The following is a 27,565-nucleotide window of genomic DNA, read 5'->3' as shown; positions in this document are numbered from 1 at the left end:
TTGTATATGTTTGAAATTTTCCTAAAATAAAATAATTTTAAATATATAATCTGAATCTTATAATCTACAGGTGTTTCACCTTATAATTTTCCTTTAAATTCACACGTAAACTATTAAGCAAGTTTGCTACCTGATTAGTTGAGGCAGAACTATATGACATGCATTTTTTTACATAATTTTTAAAAATCTACTTATTTTGAGAGAGAGAGAGCGCAGGGGGAGGGGCTGAAGGAGAGAGAGAGAATCTCGAGCAGACTGAGCTTGAGCTCTGAGCACAGAGTTTGATGTCATGGAGTCTGACGTAGGGCTCGATCCCACAACTGCGGATTGCGACTTGAGCCAAAACTGAGTTGGCTGCTTAATGGACTAAGCCACCTAGGCCCTCTAGTATGACATGCATTTCTTTTTTTTTTAAAGATTTTATTTATTTATTTGACAGACAGAGATCACAAGTAGGCAGAGACGCAGGCAGAGAGAGAGAGAGAGAGAGAGAGCAGAGCAGAGAGCCGGCTGCAGGACTCGATCCCAGGATCCCGGGATCATGACTGAGCCAAAGGCAGAGGCTTAACTCACTGAGCCACTCAGGCACCCCATGACATGCATTTCCAATTCCTGTTCTCTACTATAGTCTTCTGGTGGTAAGGGGTGGATTACTGAAACCAACACCTCCACAGTCTTTCTGCATTTTACTACTATCATAAAAATGAGATGTTTCTGGTTGTTGTTGCACGCAGGATTACAGTGTTATGTTAAGGGTTGCGTGTGGTTTTTAAATTATGTCTTTATGTCTCAAAATCAGATGTCCAGTTTTTTAAAGTCTTGGGTCTGTGAACCTTTGTAAATATGCATGAATGCTCTGTTTAACTTTTCTGTATAAAAATGCTCCTCCTGAGTAAATACTCGAAAAAAAAATATGTAATTTAAAGTGAAGATATGCATCTTAGGGATTGAATCATTTAAAAAAAGAGCTATAGGGGCTTAACAGTAATCTAATCATCTGATGACATAGGCTGGGAAAATCTTTGGCTTTGAAATTCAGAACCCTATTGTTTTGACTGTTATTAAATTTATTCTTTTTTTAAATTTTTTTTTTTAAAGTAAGCTCCATGCCCAATGTGGGATGTGAACTCATGACCCTATGATCAGGAGTTATGTGCTCTACCAACTGAGCCAGCCAGGTGCCCCTATCCAATACTATTTTTAATTAGAAATTTAAATTCATGTTTTATGAAATAACTTTGATTAGAGGAGAATGACTTAAAAAAAAATCACTTGGCTCAACTGCCTGTAACACTTCAAAGTAAGGGCATGCTGAGATAGGATTGGTTTGTATAGCACAGGAGCCTTAGGACCTCACTGAGGGGACTGATTTTTCTTTTTTTTTTTTTTGGATACCTGGAAAGCTTCTGGATGTGACATCAGATCCTGGACCATACGGATAGCCAACGGGCGTGGAGTCCATGTGAGCATCAATCTGTGCGTGTTCTTCAGATTGGGAAATGTGGCTGGAAGAATCTGAGGTTCGCGCTTCTCGTTTGCTGGACTTATAATGAGCGACTTCAGAAGGCTGTGACAACCTCAAATGTTTGGACTTTTTAATGGAGTCTTTCCTTTGTTCATGCTTGGCCAAAGGCTGTTGAGTATTCCTTTGGGAGGCTGGATGGTAATTATACTTACTCCAAGATTTCCCACTTATGACACCTGTTCCTTGATCTGCGCTCAGGTGAGAGTGCGGAGAACCGCTTTCTTCTTGCCAGCCGCTGCTATAAAAGGAGGAACGTTCTATACCGTTAGAATTGGCATCTTTATCGGAGAGACTGAAATAGCGATCTTTTTCTTTCTCACTGATGTCTAGTGAAGATTTAATAAAGGTCTTACATACGCTAATGACATCAGTCATCTGAAGGAAGCTGGCGGCTGACATCACTTCTATGACGTTCTGACCCGTGAGAGAGAGTTTGCCAGAATAGACAAAGTCCAGGATGACCGTAAAAGTGTCAGGGGAGAAGGCCTGAAAGGTAGCTGTGGTGGGCTGACTCGTCTCCTTCGAATTCTGAGAAAGGAGCATTTTGAAATAACCACTGCTAGCAAATAATACATTTCGATGCGCTTTGAAGACCTTCCCTTCCACCAGAATGCTGCAGTCACAGAAGACGTCTTGCCTGCGCTGCTCATTCAGTTGCTGCAGGAGGTGGGACTGGTGAGAGGAGATCTCCATTCTGGAGAGGAAAAGACATGGGGTTACCAGACCAAAGTGACATGGCTTTTCCCAGCAGCGTCAACCGAAATAACCATCAGAAACCTTTCTCTCGTCTCCACGGAAACCACTTTCTTCTTAGAGGATAGAGTCTCCAAGATGCAGAAAATCACTTAGTACTGTACTATGAGTTGTGTGGTTTTTGGACAGTGATTTGTTCAGTCACCAACCTATACCAAGCATTTTCTATGATTTAGGCCTTCTGCTCCGTTCCCTCCTTGATACCCATCCCCCAGCTAGCCCATCCCCCACCCACCCCCATCAACCCTCCGTTTGTCCTCTATTGTTAAGAGTCTCCTATGGCTTGTCTCCCTCTCTCTATTTATCCCCCCCACCGCCTTAAAACATACCCAAGTGTTCTAAATGTATGGCGGGGCTTTCAAGAAAATGAGAAATCCCAAGCTGCCGGTGGTGGAGAAGGAGCAGAGCCAGAGCCCCAATGTGGCTTCAGGTTTTTATCAGTAACAAGTTGGCATCCTCTAGGGACCACGACCTTCATGAAGAAAGATGAGTGAACTTTGCCCATAAATCCCAGAAACACACACAGTTTGTCTTTGTAGGGCCTTCATTGGGGAAATTAAAAAAAAAAAAAAAAAAAAAAGTACCTAGGTGTGGGGTGCCTGGGTGGCTTCTTAGGTTAAAGCCTCCACTTTCGGCTCAGGTCATGATCTCAGGGTCCTGGGATCGAGTCCCACATCGGGCTCTCTGCTCAGCGAGGAGCCTGCTTCCCCCTCTTCCTCTGTCTGCCTCTCTGCCTACTTGTGAACTCCGTCTGTCAAATAAATAAATAAAAATCTAAAAAATAAAAAAGGACCGAGGTGAGCTAGCAGACCCAAGATTGTGCTTTTTGAGGTTCTGGAATCCAAATTTATTCTACCTGTTTGGTGTGATAAACCTCAAGGTGGAAATTTAACATGGAAATTAGTCCTGGGGTGGTGGGGCTCCTGGGCTTTTAGTGGAAGCAAATGCACAACCACTTGGGATCGGGTGCTCCCAGGTCCCAAGCCAGGTGGGAAATGATCTTTGCTTAGATGCAACTCAAAATCGTTGCCCTCTTCCTATAAAATGGATCATTTCCAATATCGTACCATTGTGATGTCTATTATTTCCTATCTTAGAAACAAGCACACAGGGGTGCCTGGGTGGCTCAGTGGGTTAAAGCCTCTGCCTTCGGCTCAGATCATGATCCTGAGGTCCTGGGATCAAGCCCCGCATCGGGCTCTCTGCTCAGCGGGGAGCCTGCTTCCTCCTCTCTCTCTGCCTGCCTCTTGGCCTACTTGTGATTTCTGTCTGTCAAATAAATAAATAAAATCTTAAAAAAAAAAAAAAAAGAAACAAGCAAACAAAACCTCCCTTGATTTCACATGCACCCCTGGCTACAACTCATTTCATATTATATATATATATATATATATATATTTATATATATATATATATTTTTTTTTTTTTTTTTTTAAATTCTAAGTCAACTCTACACTACCCATGGGGCTTGAACTCAGGACCCTGTGATCAAAAGTCTCAAGCTCCACCCACTGAGCCAGCCAGGTGCCCCAGTTTACTACTCGATTTCTCTGCTCCCTTCACACAAAATTCATTGAAAGAGGTTGTTTGTTTGTTTTAAGATTTTATTTATTTCTTTAATTGAAGGGCTAAGGGGCAGAGGAGGAAGGAGAGAGAACCTCAAGCAGATGCCACGCTGAGCAGGGAGCTCTACATGGGGCTGGATCCCACCACCCGGAGATCATGACCTGAGCCAAAATCAAAAGTTGGACCCTCCAGCGACTGAGCCCGGAAAGACTTTTTTGGTTTGCTTCTTCATTTGCTGTCTTCGCTTCCCCCGTTCTCTTCCGATCAGCCTCCATCCCCATCCATCACAATCACTTTTTAAAAAGATCACTTGTTAAAAAAAAAAAAAAAAAAAGATCACTCGTAACTTGCATGCCAAATCCAATGGTCCTATCTTTGTCCTCATTTTACGCAGGCAGTGGGGTCACTGTCTTCACCCTAAAACGCTCTCTTGACTTGATGCCCAGACCCCTCTGCTCCCTGTTCTTCCCCGGCTGCCGGCCACTCTTTCTCAGTGTCCTCGGCTGGTCCTGCATCTTCCTAGCCTCCTAATGCTATGGGATTCAGGACATGCTACCTTAACATATGGCACCTTGGCGTACTGAATATTTTGTAGGAGTTTGAGAAAACAGCAGAAGCAGAAAGGGCACTCAGAACCCCCCTCCCTTCTCCCCTGCAACTAAAATAACCCCCATGTGAGAGGTGCCCTCTTTATACCCAGAGGAAAGAGCCTCCTTATCTCAGAAGACAAAGGGATGCTAAAGAGAATCCGAACAAACAGGCTTTGCCAAGCTTCCCCGGTTACTAAATTTATCTCCCACCCCTTCACCTACCATATTCCTCGGTGACTGTCCACTCGTCGAGGAACCTAGCATAAAAATATACTCAGGCCTAACTGATACTTCGGCTCTTCATTTCCCGATAAAGGTGTTGGAGTCATGCGAAACTTCTATGGAGTCATTTTGTATGCGTTTCTCACGCGAATGTGTCTGTGTCAGTTTAATTTCCAGACCCAGCCACGAAGAAGGTGGAGGAAAAATTTTCCTCCCCTACCGCTGGAATGCCCCAGGCCTCGGGGCTCAGACCTCTTGCCTACTTACACCATTCCCTAGGTGAGCCCAGCTAGCCTCATAGTTTTAAATACCATCACTGAGCTTATGACCCACCAAGAGAGCTTTGAGAGGCTCCCCAGCCAGCCTCAAAGTTCTCATGACCTCAAAGGCGCTGCCTGATGTGCACCGCCCGGTCCAGGTATCTCTCTGCCCTCATCGTCTCCTGTGCTCTATCCCTCCTACACTGCATTCCAGCCACAAAGACCGCTGCTCATTCCTAACATTCAAGGCCTATTCCTGCCATGCTGCCTTTGTCCTTGCCAGTCCTTCTGCTTGGGAATCTGCTCCTAGGGATACACGTAGCTCGCATTCTCACATTTTCAGGTCTCCGTTGGAATGTCCCCTTATCTGAGAGCTTTCCTTTACCATCCTATAGAATCACCCCTTCCCATTCTCTAGCCTTTTATTTGTTTGCTGTCCGTTTTCTCCGACTAGAATTTAAGGTACGAGAGCAGACACTTTGCCTGCTTTACTTATCTATTCCCAGCTCCTGGAGCAGCCCGTGAGCACACGATTATGCTCCATGTCGCTGAATGTGCATCAAACCTGCTAAAACATACAAGGAAATGACTCTTCATAAAGAAGAATCAGCAGGTAGAACAAACAGGAGAAGCAAAACACCCACAATTTTAGAAAACAATAAAAATCTAATAGACTATAAACTAAGTATGTTTAAGAAGGTCAGAGCGATGAAAGATATAAAGAGTAGCATGTAGCTTTTTAAATATATTTCATTTTTATTTACTTGACAGAGCGAGCCGCACACGCGGTGGGAACGGGCAGAGAGTGAGGGAGAAGCAGACTCCCTGCTGAGCAGAGAGCCCCATGTGGGACTCAATCCCAGGACCCTGAGATCATGACCTGAGCTGAAGGCAGAGGCTTAACCAACTGAGCCACCCAGGCACCCCAAGAGTAGCATATAGTTATGAGCATAGACGCTAGAACCAGGGAGCTCAATCTGGAATTCTGGCTCTACCACTTAATAGCTGAATGACCCTGGGTAATTTACTTAACCTCTGCATCCATTTCCTTATCTGTAAATTGGAACAAGAAATAGCTCTTATTTCACAGGATTATTGTGAGGATAGAATGAGCTGTTGCACACATAGCACTCAAAGCTACAAGTAATAAGGACTTCATGAATGTTAGCCATTCTCCTTTTGCTTTGTTATTATCCACAAGAAAAGAAACCAGGGGTGGCAGGGGGCAGGGGAGAAGAGGCAGGTTTGAGGAGGAACCAAATAGATTGAATGTACAAAAAAGATCATTAATGAGATTAAAACACTTCATGTTGCAAGGTGGTTGTCCCATCTCCAGCCTAATGTCCACATTCCCAGCAGGAAGAAGAGGAAAGGACAAAAGACAATTATCAACCCAGCCTGTCTTTTTTTTTTTTTTTTTTTCTTTTTTTAATCAGAGGGAAAAGAAGCTTTTCTGGAGCCTCACCAGGGGACTTACACTTGCAATTCAATAGCCAGAACCATATCACCTAGTATTTAAATGTATCTCCCATTAATGTGGTGTGTGTGTGTGTGTGTGTGTGTGTGTGTGTGTGTGTATCAATTACCACTTCTTGGTTTTGTCAGTCCTTAACATTTTTTTTTTTAAGATTTTATTTATTTATTTGACAGAGAGAAATCACAAGTAGATGGAGAGGCAGGCAGAGAGAGAGAGAAAGGGAAGCAGGCTCCCTGCGGAGCAGAGAGCCCGATGCGGGACTCGATCCCAGGACCCTGAGATCATGACCTGAGCCGAAGGCAGAGGCTTTAACCCACTGAGCCACCCAGGCGCCCCTTAACATTTTTTTTTAAAGCTTTTATTTACTTATTTGACAGACAGAGATCACAAGTAGGCAGAGAGGCAGGCAGAGAGAGAGGAAGGGAAGCAGGCTCCCAGCTGAGCAGAGAGCCCGACACAGGGCTCAATTCCAGGACCCTGGGACCATGACCTGATCTTAACCCACTGAGGCTTAACCCACTGAGCCACCCGGTGCCCCTCATCATTTTTTTTAAACATCTTAATTTTATCTTATTTTTTTCAGTGTTCCAAGATTCACTGTTTATGCACCACATCCAGTGCTCCATGCCATACATGCCCTCCTTAATACCCACTACCAAGCTCACTCATCCCCCCTCCCTCCACTCCAAACCCTCAGTTTGTTTCTCAGAGTCCACAGTCTCTCATGCCTCATCTCCCCCTCCAATTTCCCCCAATTCACTTCCCCTTTCCTTCTCCTAATGTCCTCCATGTTATTCCTTATGCTCCACAAGTGAAACCATATGATAATTGACTTTCTTTGCTTGACTTGTTTCACTCAGCATAATCTCCTCCAGTCCCGTCCATGTTGATACAAAAGTTGGGTATTCGTCCTTTCTGATGGAGGCATAATACTCCATTGTACATATGGATCTTACAATACTGTTAACTAACACCAAGTAACAATTAACTACAAAAAATAATTTTATAAGTATTTAACTCACAAGCCTGTGTGTTGGCTGATCTGGGTGGACTTGTTAGGAGAGCTCTGCTGATCTTGCCTGGGCCCAATCACACGCCTAGGAGTCAACCAATTCCAGGGTGGTTGTGTTACTACATGGTCTCATAGCGTCCTCCCGGGAACAGTTGGCTGGCCTACCTGATATCTTCTCATGATGATGCCAAAAGTACAAAAGACCAAGGGGAGATATAGCGAAGCCTCTTAAGGTGCAGGCTTGCAACTGGTACACTGTCACATCTACCCGATTGTAACAGTCTCAAGCAAATCACATGGCCAAAGGTAAAGTCAAGAGAAGAAGATCTTCTCCCCTGTTAGTGGGAAGAACTGTGAAGTCACACAACAAAGGATGCGAATATTGGTAGCGGGTGCTGAATGGTCACAATGATGCTATCTACACAATATCCTTTCTTATTTTTCAAGTTGGGTTGTTTGTCTTTTTCTTATTTAGTTATAGGTATCCTTTAAGTAACCGACATATTAATCCTTCATCAGGTAGATGCTTTGCAAATATCTTCTCCAGTCTATGGTTTGATTTTTTTTAACTTTGTTTATTGTGGTTTTCATTAAAAAGAAACTTTTAGTTTTAATACAGTCCAATTTATCAATCTATTAATGTGTTTTCTGTAACTTGTTTAAGAAATTCCTTAGTCTCGGGGTGTCTAGGTGGCTCAGTCATTGAGCATCTGGCTTCAGCTCAGGTCATGATCTCAGGTCATGACCTGGGATCAAGCCCCGCATTGGGCTCCCTGCTCAGTGGGGAGCCTGCTTCTCCCTCTCCCATTCCCCCTGCTTGTGTTCCCTTTCATGCTGTTGCTCTCTCTCTGTCAAATAAATAAATAAAATATTTTCCCCCCAAGATTTTATTTATTTATTTGACAGAGAGAGAGAGAGGTCATAAGTAGGCAGAGAGGCAGGCAGAGAGAGAGGGGGAAGCAGGCTCCCCGCTGAGCAGCGAGCCCAATGCAGGGCTCAATCCTGAGATCATGACCTGAGCTGAAGGCAGAGGCTCAACCCACTGAGCCATCAGGCGCCCCTATAAATAAAATCTTTAAAAAAAAAGAAAAAGAAAAAGAAATTCCTTAGTCTCAAGGACATAAAGATATTTTTTAAAGTTCTGTTTCTCACTTTTAGGGCTTTGATCCACTATTTATTTTGCATATCATATTCTAATTTTTTCATGTAGATACCCAATTTTTCTGGCACTATTTTTCTAAAATATTTTATTTATTTATTTGACAGAGATAACAAGTAGGCAGAGAGGCTGGCAGAGAGAGAGGGGGAAGCAGGCTCTCTGCTGAGCAGAGAGCCCAACACGGGGCTTGATCCCAGGACCCTGGGATCATGACCTGATCTGAAGGCAGAGGCTTAACCCACTGAGCCACCCAGGCGTCCCTTTGGCACTATTTTTGAACAGTCTATCCTTTCCCCATTAATCGGTAATACTGTCTCTCATACATCTAGTTTACATAAATTCATGGATCTATTTCTGAGCTTTCTGTTCAGTTCAGCTGGTCTGTTTGTCTATCTCTGGATCAATACTTCATACTATTAATTACCAAACTTTAAAATGAATTCCCCCACTTAGTTCTTCAAATAACATTAAAAAAAAATTCTGATTGCCTCTTTCTTCGTCCATATAAATATTAGGATAACCTTATCAAGTTTCACTAAAAAGAGAAAAAAATATATTTTATAGGCATTTATTTTGGAATTTAATTTATAGATTAATTTATGGGAAAACTCACATCTTTATGATAGTGAGTCTTACCATCCATGAACATGGGATAGTTCTCCACTTATTTAGGCCTTTTTTCATAGTCTTTAGCAATGTTTCCTTATTTTCTTTATTAAGATCTTGCATATTTTTGTTAGATTTATTTCTACTGCTCATTGGCTGAATGGAAATGCTCCTAAAATTTCACCATTAAGAACGATGTCTAGGGGTGCCTGGGTGGCTCAGTGGGTTAAGCCGCTGCCTTCGGCTCAGGTCATGATCTCAGGGTCCTGGGATCGAGTTCCGCATCGGGCTTTCTGCTCGGCAGAGAGCCTGCTTCCCTCTCTCTCTCTCTCTGCCTGCCTCTCCATCTACTTGTGATTTCCCTCTGTCAAATAAATAAATAAAATCTTTAAAAAAAAAAAAAAAGAACGATGTCTAAGACAGGTGTGTTTGATGGATATCCTTTTGTTTCCAATTTTCTAAAAATACTTATCACAAACGAGTGCTAAACTTTATTAAATGTTTACTTGGTATTATATTTTTTTCTTCTTAACCTGTATATTTATTTCCTGGGGCTACTGTAATAAAGTACCATAAACTGGGTGAATTCACACAATAGAAATTTGTTGTCTCACAGGCTGGATGACAGATGTCTGAAATCAGGCTGTCAGCAGGGCCATGCTCTCTCTGAAACCTGTCAGAGAGGAACCCTTATTTGCTTCTTCCTAGAGTCTAGTGTCCCCAGACATTCTTTGGTTTGTGGCAGCAATACCCCAATCTTTGTCTCTATCTTCATATGGTTGCCTTCTCTCTGTGTGTCTCTGTCTTCACAAGGAACTCTCTCCTTGTATCTTCATAGTGTCTTCTTATAAGGACACTAGTCATCTTGTACAGCCATTAAAAAAAAAAAAAAAAAAAGTAAGCTCTAGGGCTAATGTGGCACTTGAGCTCATTACCCCGAGATCAGGAGTCACATGCTCTATTGATTGAGCCAGCCAGGTGTCCCAGGACATGGGTCATTTTGGATTAAGGGCCCACCCTACTCCAATTTGACCTCCTCTTCACTAATTACATTTGCAACAACCCTATTTCCAAGTAAGGTACTGCAAGTTAGCACTTCATCGTATCTTTTGGGGGGAACACAATGCAACCCACAACAATCTGTTAAAATGGTATGTTACATTTTTTTGGGTGCTGAATGATCTTTGCATTCCTAGAATACTCTAATTCAGTCTTTACTTTTGTTTTTCTAGAGACTGAAAAGATAAAATGTTTTAATTTTTCGATTCTCCAAAAATGTGAGGTTGAACTAATAATGGAACTAATAATGAACTAATAATGGATTGAATACTGTCCCCTCAAAATTCACATTTACCTGCAATCTCAGAATGTAACCTTATTTGGAAACAGGGTCTTTGCAGAAATAGTTAAGATGAGGTCACTTGACTAGGGTGGGTCCTGTAGTCAATGACTGGTGTCCTTATAAGAGGAGAGGACCCAGAATTACAAAAGCCTTGTGAAAGAACAGCTGGAGATTGGAGTCATGCAACCACTAGCCAAGAAAACATAATGCCCCCAGAAGCTGGGAGCCATCTCCTCAAGAGCCTTCAAAGGGAACATGGCCCTGCCAACCCCTTGATTTCTGACTTCTAGTCTCCAGAACCAATAGAATAAATTCCAGTTGTTTTAAGCAACCAGTTTAAGGTACTTTGTTGTAGCAGCCCTAGGATACTAATACAAACTGCATGAAATTGCCAATATTCAAAACTGTTTCGACCAATAGAAATAGTAATTTCATATAGTTGAGCTAAAATCTCGATTTCAAATGAACTGGTGAAAGGGAGAAGTATGTATTTCTATATTAACAGAAGAATCTGTAGCTATTTAAAAGCTGTTATTTTCATTCTTTCAGTGGAGGTTTTTGTTTACCAGGCTATTATAAAATTTCCCTTTGGTTTACTCATTATTCTATTCTGACTCCTCCCTCTTTTCACTCAATACCATTTTCTGGTAATTATTCCCCAGGTTTTTTTTTTTTTAAAGATTTTATTTATTTATTTAAGAGAGAGAGAGAGAGATCAAAGTAGGCAGAGCAGCAGGCAGAGAGAGAGGGGGAAGCAGGCTCCCTACTGAGCAGAGAGCCCGATGTGGGGCTCAATCCCAGGACCCTGAGATCGTGACCTGAGCCGAAGGCAGAAGCTCAACTCACTGAGCCATCCAGGTGCCCCACCCCCCAGGTTTTCTTTTTCTTTTTTTTAAAAAATTTATATATATTTTTTCTTTATTTAACAGATTGAGAGAGAGATCACAAGTAGGCAGAGAGGCAGGCAGAGAGAGAGGGGGAAACAGGCTCCCTGCTGAGCAGAGAGCCAGATGCGGGGCTTGATCCCAGGACCCTGAGATCATGACCTGAGCCGAAGGCAGAGGCTTAATTCACTGAGCCACCCAGGCGCCCCTCCCCAGATTTTCTTAAGAGGATCACCCCATCACCTCTTTTAGTACTTAGGTCTGGGAGAAACTGACTTGACTCATCACTCCAGAGACCAACCTGTGGACCCAGACCTGACAAATCAGAGCACTGGCGTTCCCATGGCCAGTTACTGGCTTAGGATGGATGCACCAAACAAAGCAAGCAAAGGAGGTTCAATTAAATTGAACCCAGCCTCTTTATTGGAGCAACCGGGAAAGAAGAGCTCTCCTATGAGGATGTAAGGCTAGAGCTATCTACTGTGGATGGACTGCCACCATGATGGAGACTTCATGAGAAAGGACCAACCCTGAGGAGAGAAGAGAGAAGAGAGAAAGTCCAGATCCACTGACATAATGTTATTCCCTATGTTGGTTTTTTTTTTTTTTTTTTTTTCCCCTGTAAAGGGCCAGACAGGAAATATTTTAGGGCTTGTAGGTATGAGATTATTATTTATAATAAATATGTATTTTGGACTTTGCCCATGGTTCATGGCTCAGAGCTCCCCAAACCATTGTTTGGTGATTTCCTAAGCAATAAGAGAAACAGGAGCATCTTTTGTTCTAATATTTGGTCTTTCATCCGCAATTTCTGAAGTCACTTCAGAGCCATAAAGATGCTATGGGTGTCTTGCTATTCATGGTAAGTCCCAATCGACCACAGCTGAATTTATGTTAATGTGGTGACTCCTGTAAGTCCCCTAAGATGCATGGGTGGGGTGTGCAGGGAAACCAACCATTAGATTGGGTTTATTAGACTTGAGGGTTGGTACTTTCAGTCCCTCCCCATGACCTCTGGAGAGAGGAGAGGAACTAGAGTTTGAATCAGTCACCAATGGCCATGATTTAATCAATCACGCATATGTAATGAAGCCTCCATAAAACCCCAAAAGGACAGGGTTCTGAGCGCTTCCAGGTTGGTGAACCAGAACGCATCCACTTGCTGGCCCCAAACTCCATGGGACAGAAGTTCCTGCATTTGAAAGGACCTGGCCCTGTGTATCCCTTCATCTGGCTATTCATCTGTATCCTTTAATATCTTTTGTAATGAACTGGTCATCTAGTCAGTAAATGGGTTTCCTTAGTTCTCTGAGCCACTCTAATCAAGCAAACTAATCGAACCCAAGGAGGAGGTCCTCTGATTTACAGCATCGGTGGTGCATCGGTGGTGACAACCTGGACCAGCGATGGGCACCTAAGTGGAGGCAGGCTTGTGGGACTGAGCCTTAACCCGTGAATCGAAACCATCTCCACGTAGACAGTGCCAGAACTGAGTTGAATTAGTGTTGGAGAATTGCTTCATTTGCAGGAAAAACCCACACATCATAGCAGGCCAGAGGTCCTTCTCATAACTCCTCAACCTCACCACTATATTGCTCAATTCTGCCACTGTAGCACAAAAGCAGCCACAGACAATAGGAGAAGCAATGGGCGTGGCAGTGTTCCAATAAAGCTTTATTTACAAAAACAGCCACAGGTTGCCTTTTGCCAACACCAGCCCTAGTCCCAGCCATGCCTTTGGCTGTATCTACCTATCCTCGGACTTTTCAGTTACCTGACCCAATAAATGTCATTTCTCTTAAGCCAACATAAATTGGCTTTCCTTTTGTTTGTAACCAGAGAATCCCAATTTATAAGTTATTTCTAAAGATTCTGAATTCTTTGGTAACTTTCATCTAATTATTAGTGCAACTTTTCTTTAAAATCTACTCCTAACTCTGAAAGGAATCAAAGTTGGTTTCACAGAGGAATGATTCACTGATGTTCAAGACATTGCCCACTCTTTTACAAATGAGAAAGTGTTATCAAAACACTAACTCTATTCTTAAAAGTTTTAGTGAAAAGTTAATTCCTTGGGGGAAAAAAGGAACCCTTTTTTTTTTTTTAAGTTTAAGTTTCAATAAGAATTTGCTTTCCAGGCAATTTATAGACGATTTGAGTGAGCATCAGTACTGTTCAGTGTTGCAAACAGTAGTCACTGTGTGCAAATTCAAACAGGCACCTGAGAGTTGATAGTGGGAGGATGTTTAACAGCAAAAGCGAAGTGGGAAATCTGCTTTCGCTTTTAAACAAGACAGGAGAGACCTGAGCACTGCCTTTGACAAGCAGAAGAAGAAACAGAGGAACTCGGAAAAAGGCTGAGGCATGGGGAATGACCAGCAGCAGACCTTATCAAAGGGCAGTCACAGGACTATTACCTCAAGTGAAATGCCCACTGGCAGCTGAATTCCCAGTACCAGATACTGAGCCCTGAAAAGGAGGCTGTAATTCCAAGATAGGGTTAAGAATAAGTTTAAGAGGCTTAATGAAAAGACTCCGAATAGATAAAAGGGAAAAGGCAATTCACACTCCAGTGGACACACACCAGGACCAAGACCAGGTAACACACGTATGGCAGGGAGAGCCAGGGAACCAACAGGAGTGACCCCAGGGTGTACAGGCGTGAGTACTGGCTGAGCGGCGGTCCCATCTTCTGCAATGGAAAAGACTAGGAGAGGAACCTGTGGGGACTAGTCTCTGCAGCTCACGTTTGGACACGGTTCCTGGGTCCTGTTATTCATCCAACAAGAGAAAAAGGGCGGGCAGTTGAATACATGAGTAGAATTGAGGAAATAGGCCCAGGCTGGGGATGTGAGACTGGGAATCAGCTTTTGGATGGTATTTAAAGTCATGAAACTAGATGTGTCTACCAAAGGAGGCAGGCCACATGGAAGAGAGGTGAGCCCCTCGCCCTGACAAAGATACCAGAGGAAAACCAGAAAGCTACCCTGGAAGTGAAGAAAGTGTTTCTTTCTTTTTTCTTTTCCTTTTTTTTTCTCTCTTTCTTCCCTCCCTGAATTACTCTCTTCTTCCTTCTCTTTCCTTTTTTCTTTCTTTCAAGATTTTATGTATTTACTTGTCAGAGAGACAGCGAGAGAGGGAACACAAGCAGGGGGAGTGGGAGAGGAAGAAACAGGCTTTCCGCTGAGCAGGGAGCCCGACATGGGGCTCAATCCCAGAACCCTGGGATTATGACTTGAGCTGAAGGCAGATACTTAACAACTGAGCTACGCAGGCACCCCGAAGAAAGCGTTTCAAGGAGAAGGGGTGATCAGCTGTGTTTGCCTTGGTAAGACGGGGACTAAGTCAACCCCTGGATGTATCAGTGGGGTGTGTGTGTGTGTGTGTGTGTGTGTTTGTGTTTGTGTATGGGGGCCGGTTGTGTGTGTGCACCTGTGTTGTGTGCCTGTGTGTCTGTGTTAAGGTGGGTTTCAGGGAGAATGGGATGAGAGAAACAAGTACCCACAACTCGTCATGGCATTTTGCCTATAGGGAAAGAATAAGGGAGACAGTGATAGTAAGAGGAGGTGTGGTTAGCATGAAGAAGAATGTGAATGTTTGGGGAAGAAAAAAGTCCCTGAAGAAATAAATTCCCAGATAAAGCAGGAAGGAATGAGACTGAGAACACACTAAAGTGGTTATCACTGGAAAGGATGATATCGGAATTCATTTCAGATGCCTTTGATCTCTTATCTGTGAAAATGATGAGGATATGGGAAATATGATAGAATTACAGTAGTTACTATAAAAATGAGTATGTGGGGGAGCCTGGGTGGCTCAGTTGGTTAAGCCTCTGCCTTCAGCTCCGGTCGTGGTCTCAGGGATCGAGTCCCGCATCGTGCTCTCTGCTCACCGGGGAGCCTGCTTCCTCGTCTCTCTCCCTCTCTCTCTGCCTGCCTCTCTGCCTATTTGTGATCTCTGTCTGTCAAATAAATAAAGAAAAATCTTAAAAAAAAAAATCTGTATGTGATGGGGCGCCTGGGTGGCCCAGTAGGTTAAGCATCTGACTCTTGACTTTGGCTCGGGTCATGATCTCAGGGCAGGAGATCGAGCCCCAAGTTGGGTCCACACTCAGCAGGGGGAATGCTTGGGGTTCTCCCTCCCCCTCTCCCTCTGCCCCTTGCTCCTGTGCTCTCTCTCCAAAATAAATCAATCCTTTTAAAAAATGTGTATCTGGGGACGCCTAGGTGGCTCAGTTGGTTAAGCAGCTGCCTTCGGCTCAGGTCATGATCCCAGGGTCCTGGGATCGAGTCCCACATCGGGCTCCTTGCTCGGTAGGGAGCCTGCTTTCCTCTGCCTGCCTCTCTGTCTGCCTGTGCTCGCTTGCTCTCTCTCCCTCTGCCTCTGACAAATAAATAAATAAAATCTTAAAAAAAAATGTGTATCTGATTTCTAATCTACTCTGATTTAGACTTTCCACTTAAATCACAAGATTAAAGCGTTACAGCTTGAGCTCAGCTTATGTCATGGTGATGCTCAGTAAATATTTAGGGGACTTCTCCCGGGGAAACTGCTTCATTGGTAGACTATAGCAATTGACAAGCAACAGAAGCCACCGTCTTTCCTTAACCTACCCATCTATGGCTGAATAAGTTTTTCTTTGCCCCTATAAGGAAGTAATGCCCTCCTAACAAAGGCAACTGATTTTAGGTTCTGTACCGGTTATTTACATATGGTTTTTAAGCCCCCAAACTGCCTTTTTACGTGCTGCTCTGCTCTGCTCTGATGGGTCTGAAACACTGCAAACTACATGACCCAGGATCTCTCACCAGCTGACTTCCTGCAGGATATGGAACATGGGACTCCCAGGACCAGAGGAGGAGGGAAACTTCCCATTCCAGGGCTCCCCGTTGCAGGCGATTGCCGCAAAGCAGCCGGCTGGCGTAACTGTGGACAACGGCAGCTCAGGCAGATGCAGAATCTTTCTGGTGGTTCCAGCACAGATCGAGGTGGTGCCTCTTCAGCGGATCCAGGACTGGCTGCGTCTCCAAAGTGCAGCAGCGGGTACGTGCTCGTGGGCTCCAGCTTCAAGGGGCGTCAGCAGCTTGTGATCCTGAGTCTCAATCCCTTCTTTCTTTTTGTTCCTCCAGCCCCCATCCTCATCTGTGCCCTTCCATACCTTCCCACACCTGTCTAATTTCCAGTACCAAATTATCCTTGCCTGGAATATCTCGAAAGGCTTCTGTTTTCTCGATGGGACTCTTTTTTTTTTTTTTTTTAAGAAGATCTTATTTATTTATTTGACAGACAGAGATCACAAGGAGGCAGAGAGGCAGGCAGAGAGAGAGAGGAGGAAACAGGCTTCCCGCCGAGCAGAGAGCCCGAAGTGGGGCTCAATCCCAGGACCCTGGGATCATGACCTGAGCTGAAGGCAGAGGCTTAATTCACTGAGCCACCCAGGTGCCCTTTGATGGGACTCTTATTATATCATCTTGGTAACAGAAAAGGTCCGAGGAAATAGACTGTCCAAAGTAGGGTTTGGGGATTGGTTTGCTGATTGTTTTGACCTTGAACAGACCCAGAACAGAATGATGGCCTTATTCCCACTGAAGAATGGAAATGCTGGTAATCCGTGTCATGTAGTGGCATGATGATTACACACTTTGGGTGACCTGAGGCTGCTGTATTTGACCATGACATTAGTAATGACAACTACAAGGACTCATCCTCATCAGGTGAGCTGCTTCTGATTGTACTGGGGCAATAACAGAAAGGAAATGATAAGCTCAGGCTTTAAACCCAGCTCAAGTCACCGTTAGGAAACCAGAGAATTTCGACGGTGGCCCCAAAGGAGCCTCTGTGAGGCCACAGGACAGACGGAGCTAAAGCCTAGACACTACATATAATTGTGTGGATTGTAAAATTACAACATAAGTTGATTTTACATCTGACCGAGTCTCTTATGTGATGGGTATTGATGGTGAAGGAGACCCCAAGACCTGGAATGGGAATATGTGAATGGATTCCGACTATCTGAGAACCTTGAGCCTCTACATTCCCATGAGCCTCCCCCTTGCCAGGAAGCAGCCAATCCTTTGAGAAGACGAGCTTTCCCTTGCTTGAAGACTCTAATAACATACCTGAGGCAATGACCTTGCAAAGGGATGCCAATTTTCCTCCAGACTCACCTCTCCACCCCTCATTGCCACCAGACCATAACGAGAATCAGCATTTCCCAAGGGGATAATGAAAAAGTATCACGTGGGAGGAGATAATTTATACATAAAATATTGCAAGACTTTCCTAATTCACCTTGGCACAAACATGGGAATATGTTTAGTAATGGATTCTGAGGGATAACAATGTTGCAACAAGCTGGGTTTATTGCTAGGGGTGCACTTACCAGAGATTGTGGATTTTATGTGTTAGTTCAAACACTTGGGAATGGCTCTAAAAACTTGTTTCATGGGCAGACCACAACTGGAACTCAAGGGTGGACTATATTCAGTGAAGCTGAGATGCCAGAACTTCTGGCATAATGTGGAAGAAACCCGGATGTCCAGAGGATTCTTCCTTCACTAAGATATTGTGGCTGTCACCTATAGGATGGAAATGGCACGAAAGGAGATGTCTTTACTGAAATGGGGATGATGAGGTCCCAGAGTGGCAAAGGCCAAGTGGCAGTGGTTAAAAGCCACAGACAACGTGTACACAATTACCATATATATACAGCAGGGGTGGATTTTTGGTGATGGCTAGTTGATCATGTTGTCTCTAGGAATTATCTAGATGAACAGCTTACTAAAGTACGAAACTGATCTATATAACTAAAAAAATCAAACCAACAAACAAAAGCAAAAACAACCGGAAACTCTAGGTCCCTTAAGGAAGATGCTGACCTGGTTTGCCATATTGGAGCATGACAGCCTGTCATAAACACTTCAGACCTACAACAATTTATAGAACTGGGTTTACTGAACCCTTGATCGAAGTAGTACTATACTATCACAAGTACATACTGGAACATTTCCTTCATGACTTCCTCAAAGAGACCTGAAATAATGTCCTAGTAAGTCATTACTCAATGAATGTAAATGAAACCATCCAGTAGGATGACTGAAGACATATCTGAAATTTCTCTGAAAGAGAAATATCTGGGCCTTTCAGGGATTGCCAGATACTAGTTCTGAACTGGTGTTAATCCCTAGGTATCCAGAACATCATCTGATCTACCAGTCAAGGGAGTGACTCATTGAGGTCAAGTGATAAATGGAGTTCTGGCCTGAGTTGATCTCACCCTATGGCAATTTCCCCGGTTTCTAAAGTATAGTTCCAAAAAGTCCCACTTAGCAACTGGCAGAAGCCCCACATTTGCTCCCTAATCATGATGTGAGGGCTATTACGGTAAGAAGGAACAAACTTCCCCTCCCTACCAGCATAAACTAAAACCCATACTACATCTCTAGGGGATAAGCAGAGACTAATGCCAGCAGCAAAGGCTTCAAAGATGTTAGTGTGGTGATTTCCATCACTTCTGCATTTAATTCACCATTTGGCCTCTGTAGAAGGTGAATGGGTCTCGGAGGCTGACTGTAGATTACAGTATCCTTAATCAATGAGTAATTCTAACTGTAGCTGTTTCCCAGAGGTGATCTTTCCACTGGAACAAATCAACATAGTAACCAGCACCTGGAAGACAGCCATTGATGTGGAGAGATGTTTTTGTCTTGATATGGATTAGCAAGAAGCATGACCAGCAGTTTGCTTTTACCTGCCAGGGACATCACACTTGATGATACCATGCCGACTAGACACAATGAGCAGAACACAGCCACTATCCTTGATACCTTAGTAAGACAAATGCATGACTGAAGGTAGGTGACAAAGACCATGAAGGTTGAGGGTCCTGCCTCCTTGTAGAAAGGTTTAGGGTTACATGGTCTGGGATAAATTGGGATTAGTCCATGATAAGGTAAAAGACAAACTGTTGTACTTTATGCTACCCATCAAGAAAAACAAGTTCTAGGAATCTTCTGGTTTGGGAGCAACACTATACCGCATATAGGTTCTACTTCAACCTTTATACTGAGTAACTCATAAGATGGTGAGTTATTTTTAAAAGATTTTCTTTATTTATTTGACAGAGAGAGAGAGTGCGCAAACACAAGTAGGCAGAGAGGCAGGCAGAGGGAGAAGGAGAAGCAGGCTCTCTGCTGAGTAGAGATCCCAACACGGGGCTCGATCCCAGGATCCTGGGATCATGAACTGAGCTGAAGGCAGATGCTTATTTGACGGAGCCACCCAGGTGCCCAAGATGGCAAATTTTAACTGTGGCCAGAGCAAGAAAAGATTCTGCACAAGGTCCAGGCTATAGTGGAGGGTGCTCTGCTATGTAGGCCTTAAGACACATCAACTCCAGTGGTGTTAGAGGTTTGTGGGGAACAGGGATGCTGATTGGAGCCTATGACCAACCCCAACAGGGGAATCATAGCCCTTAGAATTTGAGAGAAAATACGATAGTTCTTGTATTAGTTAGGGCTCTCTGGAGAAACAGAACCAATAGAATACATATATGATTTATTACAAGGGATTGGCTCAAATGATTCTGGAGGGTAATAAATCGTCAGACCCAGGGGAGCTGATGGTGTGGTTCCAGTCCAAGACTAAAGGCCTGAGAACCAGGAGAGCCAATGGGGTGAGTTCCAGTTTCAAGGCTGTCAGGCTGGAGACCCAGGGAGAGTCAGTGTTTCAGTTTGAGTCCAAAGGCAGGGAAAAACCAATGTGCAAGCTCAAGGTAGTCAAGTAGGAGGAAATACTCTCTTACTTGGGGGAGGATCAGCCTTTTGTTCCATGCAGGCCTTGAACTGATTGGATGAGGCTCACCCACATTAGGGAGAGTAATCTGCTTTACCATCAATTTAAATGGTAAATGCATTTGAAATCATTCTCACAGAAATTAAGAGGTGGAAGCTTTTTCACCTTTACTTCTAGTAACCCACTGACAGAATTTTTGCCTTCTCTCTCCCCCAAGGTTTTGGCTCCCAAGATAGGAACACTTCCAGCAGGGAATCATCACATGATTCCATTAAAAAAACTTTTTTACAGGGGGAAGGGCAGAGGGAGAGAGAGAGAGAGAGACACTCTTAAGGAGGCTCCATGCCCAGTGCAAGCCTGACATGGAGCTCCATTTCATAACCCTGAGATCATGACCCAAACAGAAATCAAGAGTCAGACACTTAACTGACTGAGCCACCTAGGGGTCCTGATTCCATTAAATTTGATTATGACTGACCTAAAAGAGGAATTAACATCTCCCATTTTGGGAGAGGGTGAGGCCATCTTTTTTTGTACTAAGGATAGTTACATAATGTAAAGCAGACTCATAAATATTGGGGGGGGCCTAGATGGTACAGTCGGTTGGGGCTGTAACTCTTGGTTTCAGCTCAGGGGGTGGTCTCAGAGTTGTGAGATCAAGCCCCACACCAGACTCCATGCTAAGCGAGGAGTCTGCTTGAGGCACGCGTGCACACACACACACTCTCTCTCTCTCTCAAAATAAATAAATCTTTAAAATAAAAAGTTTTAAACATGGGAAGAGTGGTAGACACAGATGCCAAGTTGCCCAGAGTATGGACTATGCTAGTCATTTACATGTTGTCTCTCCACTCAACACTGGTCATGCTCTACTCTCTACTGATGGAAATGGAATTCTACAAACAACATTTCCTAGGCTTCCTTCCTTGCAGCTGGCTTCCTTTTTGAGTCTGTCAATAGGAAGCACCAATAGGAAGTCAGTCAAAGAAAAAGAAGTTTGTTGCCTGGGGCAGTGGACATGCAGCAGTTGCTGCTGGCTGCTGGCTGCTGGCTGTTGGTGTAGTGGCATAGGGGTCGGTGATTCCGGACTCCACGGCCTTTCTACTCTTTGAACTTTCCATCTCTGATAGAAGTGGCAGGTCCTTGGGAGATCCAGACCTGACCGTGACAGCAGCTCAAATGCACAGTGGCCAGCACAGACCTGTGGGCTTCAGGTGAGGGGCACGGCAGCTTCTGATGTATTAAGAATCCTTCTTGCTCCCCCTGGGCCCTCTTTTCTATTTTGCTGTTCTAGCCCTTCTCAAACTTTCAGAACCGATTTCATACATTCAGTTACCTCTCTTTGAAATACCCAGAGTGGTTTCTATTTTCCTGAGTAGACCCTGACTGATAACATTTCTAGGACCAAAAATAGATAAATCGGCTATCTAAGAAAAGGATCTATCTTGAGACTCGCCCTTCTGGGCAAATGACACACAATCTTTCCTCTCAGCATCTCTCTTACCTTTTCTTTCTTAGAAACAGAAACAATCGTAGTCAACTAGAAACTGCACTTATTTTTGTCCTTAACTTCTTTAAGCAGAACTTTAAACACACAACAAGGCAGAGGAGGTCATATACAGAATGCTTGCGTATTTACTACCCAGCTTTAATGCCAATCAGTTTTGATAATTTTCTGTCTTCTCTTGGCCTCCACTTTTCCCCCCCCAGAATATTTAAAAATCAGATCACAGGCATTAAGTCACGTCACTCATAGCCTTCCAGGGGACTTCTACATGACCCTCCTTCTGTTCCTATTATTACACTCGGACCTCTGTCGTCGTCATGGACAGAGCATCCTTTTCTTTTTCGCAGCATGGAATTCCTGTTTTTCTTTTGGGATCTGCCTTCCACAGCTTGGTAGTGCTGCTTATTCCTTGGTCTTGCTGAGCTCATGGGCACACGGACCAGAGTGATCAGTCTGAGACCTCCTTCAGGGTGTATCATGGAGAACGAAGCTCTCACTACATGAGAGCTTGGGCCTTAAGAAACATAAAAGACTAGAACTATCAAAAGGTACCTTCGACAAGGGATTAACCCACCTAACAGTGATGTTAACACAGAGGAAAGCCAGACAAAACTGTTCTAGAGAGTCCTGATGACATTAGCCTAATTCCTGGACCCAGCAGCGCCTAGAGCCAATGCTCGTTCTAGATTTGTAGTTACAAGAGTCAATACATTTCCTTTTCTTTTTTCTTTTTTTAAAAAGATTTTATTTATTGTTTTTGACACAGTGAGAGAGGGAACAGAAGCAGGGAGAGTGGGAGAGGGAGAAGCAGGCTTCCCACTGAGTAGGGAGCACAATGCGGGGCTTAATCCCAGGACCCTGGGATCATGACCTGAGCCGAAGGCAGACACTTAACGAATAAGCCACCCAGGCGCCTCATATTTCCTTCTCTGTTGAAATTTGAGTTTCTATAATGTGTGACCAAGAGTCATTTATTTCTAATTTGTGCCACTCTCCAAGGCTGCACCTGTAGCCCATTCGAGAATACTCTTTTTAGCGGAGAGAACACATTTTCATAAATGGGAACATTAATTTAATGTCCTCAGTGCAATTCAGGTTATCATATCAGTAGAGCATGGTCTCTGGTGCAGCTCTGTTGCAGCTGACTTTTTCCTTCATATCCCCTGAAGTCCTAGCATGCCTGCGGGCCAAGTTTCCTTCAGTTTTGTTCACGTACACAGTCGTGAATCATTTCTTTGCAGGCTACAATAACTTTAGGGTAATTTCCATGATGTCAGAAGTCTTCCACCAGTCTCGAATTAACAGCTGACAAGTCTTTTGAAGGTGTTTCCCTGGCTCAAGCCACTGTAAAATATCCACTTTCTTTTTTTTTAAGGTTGTATTTACTTATTTGTCAAAGAGAGAGAGCACACAAGCCAGGAGGGCGGTAGGCGGAAGGAGAAGGAGGAGCCTGGAGGAGGACTCCAGGCCAGTATGTGGGATCACGACCTGAGCCGAAGGCAGATGCTTAACCGACTGAGCCACCCAGGCACCCCTAAAGTACCCTTTTTAAAATCCGAAGTAAAATTTCTTTTTAATACTCTTACAGTAATTTTAGCCTTAAAACCTGCATACCTGTGATAAGTCATTATGGGCAAAACCATTTAGCAGAACACGTAACAACGATAGAAGGGGAAACCATGACCTAGGAACACAGATTAGTGCAGCCTCTCAAACTCAGGAACACACCTGCTGCTAAATCAGCTCTCATCGGTGCGAACTGTATTGAACTGGCTGGGCAGTTCTTTTAAGAATGCATTAACTACAATTCAGTACTGCATCAAATTTACAAATATAAACATATTTAGAGCGAAGAGCACTCTAATTAATTAATGTTCAAGGGGCTGTTTCTATAATGAAGTTTCTTCCATGTTTAATGTAATCCAGAGTCTGGCTAATAGTGGGCTTCAAAATTCCTTCAAAATCCAGAAATTATTATATAAAAAAGACTGAATCATGTGGTCAGAGATTGGGGCCTTCATATTCTCATCCTGTGCCCAAAGACCCAGACTTCTCTGTGTTCTTGCACGTCGCCAGAGCACAGACAAACAAGGACACTATGCTAACAGAAGGAGAACATTCTCAGGGCTATGCCATACCCCTGCCAAAACAAGACACCTGGGAATACTGCTAGAGAAGCATCAAATCAATATCCAATTTTTTACTATCATATCCTGTCAGCTAAAATCTAATACTTCCTCTGTTCTCCTCTGAAACATGGTCATGGGTTACGACTTTACAATTTTTTGCTATTATAAATGATGCTGCAACAAACACCCTTGCACAGAGATCTTTGAGCACTTGTGAGATAACTTGATTCCTAGAAGTGGAGTTGCTGAGTGGGTACAGATTACCTTCCCAAAACATTATATCAGTTTATATCTTCACCAGTACCATTTGACAGTGTCTTTTCCTCCAACGCTTACATTAATTCGCAATGGTATCTCTTTAAAGTGCTTTCCCATCTACCTTTAGGGAAAAATACCAGGAAAGTATCAATATTATTATTTAATACTGTCCTGGATGTGCTAGTCCATGAATTAGGCAAGATGATTAAGTATAAAATACAAATATTGGAAACGATGAAACAGTTACTGCTATTGGCTATAGGTGATATTATTTATCTTTAAGATGCAAAAATAGGGGCACCTGGGTGATCAATCAGTTCGGTGTGTGACTTGATCTCAGCTCAGGTCTTGATCTCGGGGTTTTGAGTTCAAGCCCCACATTGGGCTCCACACTGGGCATGGAGCCTACTTTTAAAAAAAAATGCAAAAATCAAATTAGAAAACTATTTTCCAAAGTAAAATTCTTGGGCTTTTGCTATGCTGGAATAACTGGTACTAGACTTGGCATTCTGGTATAAACAATTTGAAAACTGAATAAAATACATGAAAAAACTGTTTTTAGACAATAAAAAACAGAAAGAGTAGGGTGATGTTCTCTGAGATTCAAAGGAGGTTAGTCAATCACTTTGGCTTTCTAGATTGTGATACTGGAAGGTGAAATCAAAAGGGACTGAACATGGGCATCAGGCTGGCTCAGTCCATGGAGAATGTGACTCTTAATCTCAGGGTTGTGAGTTCAAGCTCCAGGTTCGGTGTGGAGCCTATTAAAAAAAAGTGGAAGTGGGGGACAGGGGCTGAGTTCACCATGCCTGAGGTACCTGGAAGTTGTAGGGTAAAGTACTGGATGAGATAACTACACAGGCAATGGGGTCAATAAATCTGTAGAGGAGTATTCTAAGTCTGTTCTAAACACTAGCCTGTACATATAGTGTGAAACTCCGAGTCTGAGTAAACAAAAGTGTAAGCATTACAATTCCCAGAGTTTACAGAGAGTTAAGAGACAATTAAATTTTGACCAGCCAGAGTGAGAATTCTTCACTGAACACCTAAGGCATTAAATAGAGAAAGTAAAACAGTAACACTTAAGTAGAAGGACTAACTAACTCAACAGTAAAGATCATTCTAGAACTGTCCCCCAAACTAAAAAACAGGCCGTAAATCATCAAGCTGATCCCTTAGCAACTTAACTAGCAAGTAAAGCAAAAATTCAAGGTCTTTAAAGGCATGAAATTGGGGTGCCTGGGTGGCTCAGGCATTAAGCGCCTGCCTGCCGCTCAGGTCATGATCCAGGGTCCTGGGATTGAGCTCCGCATCAGGCTCCCTGCTCAGCAAGAAGCCTGATTCTCCCTCTCCCTCTGCCCCCTGCTTGTGTTCCCTCTCTCACTGTCTCTCTCTGTTAAATAAATAAATAGATAAAATCTTTAAAAAATAAAATAAAATAAAGGCACGAAATTCAGACACTCAAAATCACATGTTTACCTTGCCCATCATCCCATCAAAGAGTACTAGACACGTGAAAAATAAAAGTCATGCTAAAATCAGAAGAAAAATTAGTCAATAGATCCAGAAATGAATGCTAGACCAAGTAAAGACGTAAACACAGTTATTATACAGACATTCAAAATTTAAAGAAAAACATGAAGAATATAGAGAAAGAGAAGATATTAAAAACAAGTAAAATTCCTAGAAACAAAAATACAACAGTGGAAATTTAAAACTCACTAGATGGGCTTAATAACAGCAGGTTACAAACTACAGAAGAATAATCCATGCATGCGAAGATATAGCGCTGGATTATTTCATGTAAAACAAAAAAGAATGATTTAAAAAATGAACAGAGCCTTAGTGACATGTAGGACGATATTAAATGTTCTAATATGTTTGTAATTGAGGTTCTGGAAAAGACAGAAGCAGAAAAAGCACTTGAAGAAAAGACGAGACACAGAACTACATTATATATCAGAGGTTTGCAAACTTTTGCTGTAAAACGCAAGATAGTAAATATTTTAGGTTTTACAGGCTAATGGTCTCATTGCACAACTCAACTCTGCCACTGTAGCACAAAACATACCATAAACAACACGTAAATGAATGGCTGAGATTTTACTTATGAAAGCAGGCAGGGATCCAGACTTGACCTGAAGACTGTAGTTTGCCCGTTCCTGCTATACAAGAACTGGTGTGATATGTGATGAGTGATAAGTGTATACTGTGATGAGGGAAATGTATGTTGTAACCCCTAGAGCAACAATTAAACGTAAAAAAAAGAGTTTAAGCTAATAAGCCAACAGTGGAGATAAAGTGGAGAATATAAAAATCAGTCAATAGTCTTTTTTGAGGCAGGATAAGGAAAAGGCAGGAAAAGAGTGGGAAAGGAAAAAAAAGAGATGACATAAAAAAAAAAAAAACCCAGGAAGATGGTACATATAAATCCAACTATATTGATAATTATATTAAATGCAAATATGCACAATTCCACTTAAAAAGATTATCAGATTGGATGAAAAATGACCAAATATATGCTCTACAAGAAATCCACTTTAAATACAAAGATACAGATATTATGAGTAAATAAACATAAAAAGGATACCATGAAAACACTACTTGTAAGAGAGATGGATGGCAGATGGCCAACAGACACATGAAAAAGTGCTCCACATCACTCGGCATCAGGGAAATACAAATCAAAACCACAATGAGGTATCACCTCACACCAGTCAGAATGGCTAAAATTAACAAGTCAGGAAATGACAGATGCTGGCGAGGATGTGGAGAAAGGGGAACCTTCCTACACTGTTGGTAGAAATGCAAGCTGGTGCAACCACTATGGAAAACAGCTTGGAGGTTCCTCAAGATGTTGAAAATAGAACTACCCTACGACCCAGCAATTGCACTACTGGGTGTTTATCCTAAAGATACAAACGTAGTGATCCAAAGGGGCATGTGCACCCAAATGTTTATAGCAGCAATGTCTACAATAGTCAAACTATGGAAAGAACCTAGATGTCCATCAAAGAAGATGTGGTATATATACACAATCGAATACTATGCAGCCATCAAAAGAAATGAAATCTTGCCATTTGCGATGACGTGGATGGAACTAGAGGGTATCATGCTTTGCAAAATAAGTCAATCGGAGAAAGACAACTATCATTTGATCTCCCTGATATGAGGAAGTAGAGATGCAACATGGGGGGTTAAGGGGGTAGGAGAAGAATGAATGAAACAAGATGGGATTGGGAGGGAGACAAACCATAAGTGACTCTTAATCTCACAAAACAAACAGGGTTGCTGGGTGGAGGGGGTTTGGGAGAGGGGGGTGGGGTTATGGACATTGGGGAGGGTATGTGCTATGGTGAGTGCTGTGAAGTGTGTAAACCTGGCGATTCACAGACCTGTACCCCTGGGGATAAAAATACATTATATGTTTATAAAAAATAAAAATAAATAAAAATTAAAAATTTAAAAAAAGAGAGAGATGG

General features: G+C 42.9%; 1 protein-coding gene across 7 annotated transcripts in view; it reads right to left on the bottom strand.

The window, feature by feature from the left end:
- The window catches only part of ZBTB8A (zinc finger and BTB domain containing 8A), a 62,573-nt gene that overhangs the window by 8,321 nt on the left and 26,687 nt on the right, over window positions 1–27,565 (bottom strand). For 3 of the 7 annotated variants that reach the window (XM_082685739.1, XM_082685736.1, XM_082685742.1), the window contains one exon: window positions 1,396–2,219. In XM_082685739.1, coding sequence (XP_082541865.1) covers window positions 1,396–2,218 — 823 coding nt within the window. In that variant the 5' untranslated portion in view covers window position 2,219. Of the gene's footprint in view, window positions 1–1,395; window positions 2,220–2,862; window positions 3,030–3,936; window positions 4,508–17,778; window positions 17,975–27,565 lie in introns of those variants that run through there. The other 4 variants (XM_082685737.1, XM_082685741.1, XM_082685740.1 and 1 more) reach the window with 3 other exon arrangements.

Source organism: Mustela nivalis, assembly GCF_964662115.1.
Source record: "Mustela nivalis genome assembly, chromosome: 10".
Classification (NCBI taxonomy): domain Eukaryota; kingdom Metazoa; phylum Chordata; class Mammalia; order Carnivora; family Mustelidae; genus Mustela; species Mustela nivalis.
The sequence above is the reverse complement of the archived record's forward strand: the minus strand, read 5'-3'. Positions and strand labels throughout refer to the sequence as shown.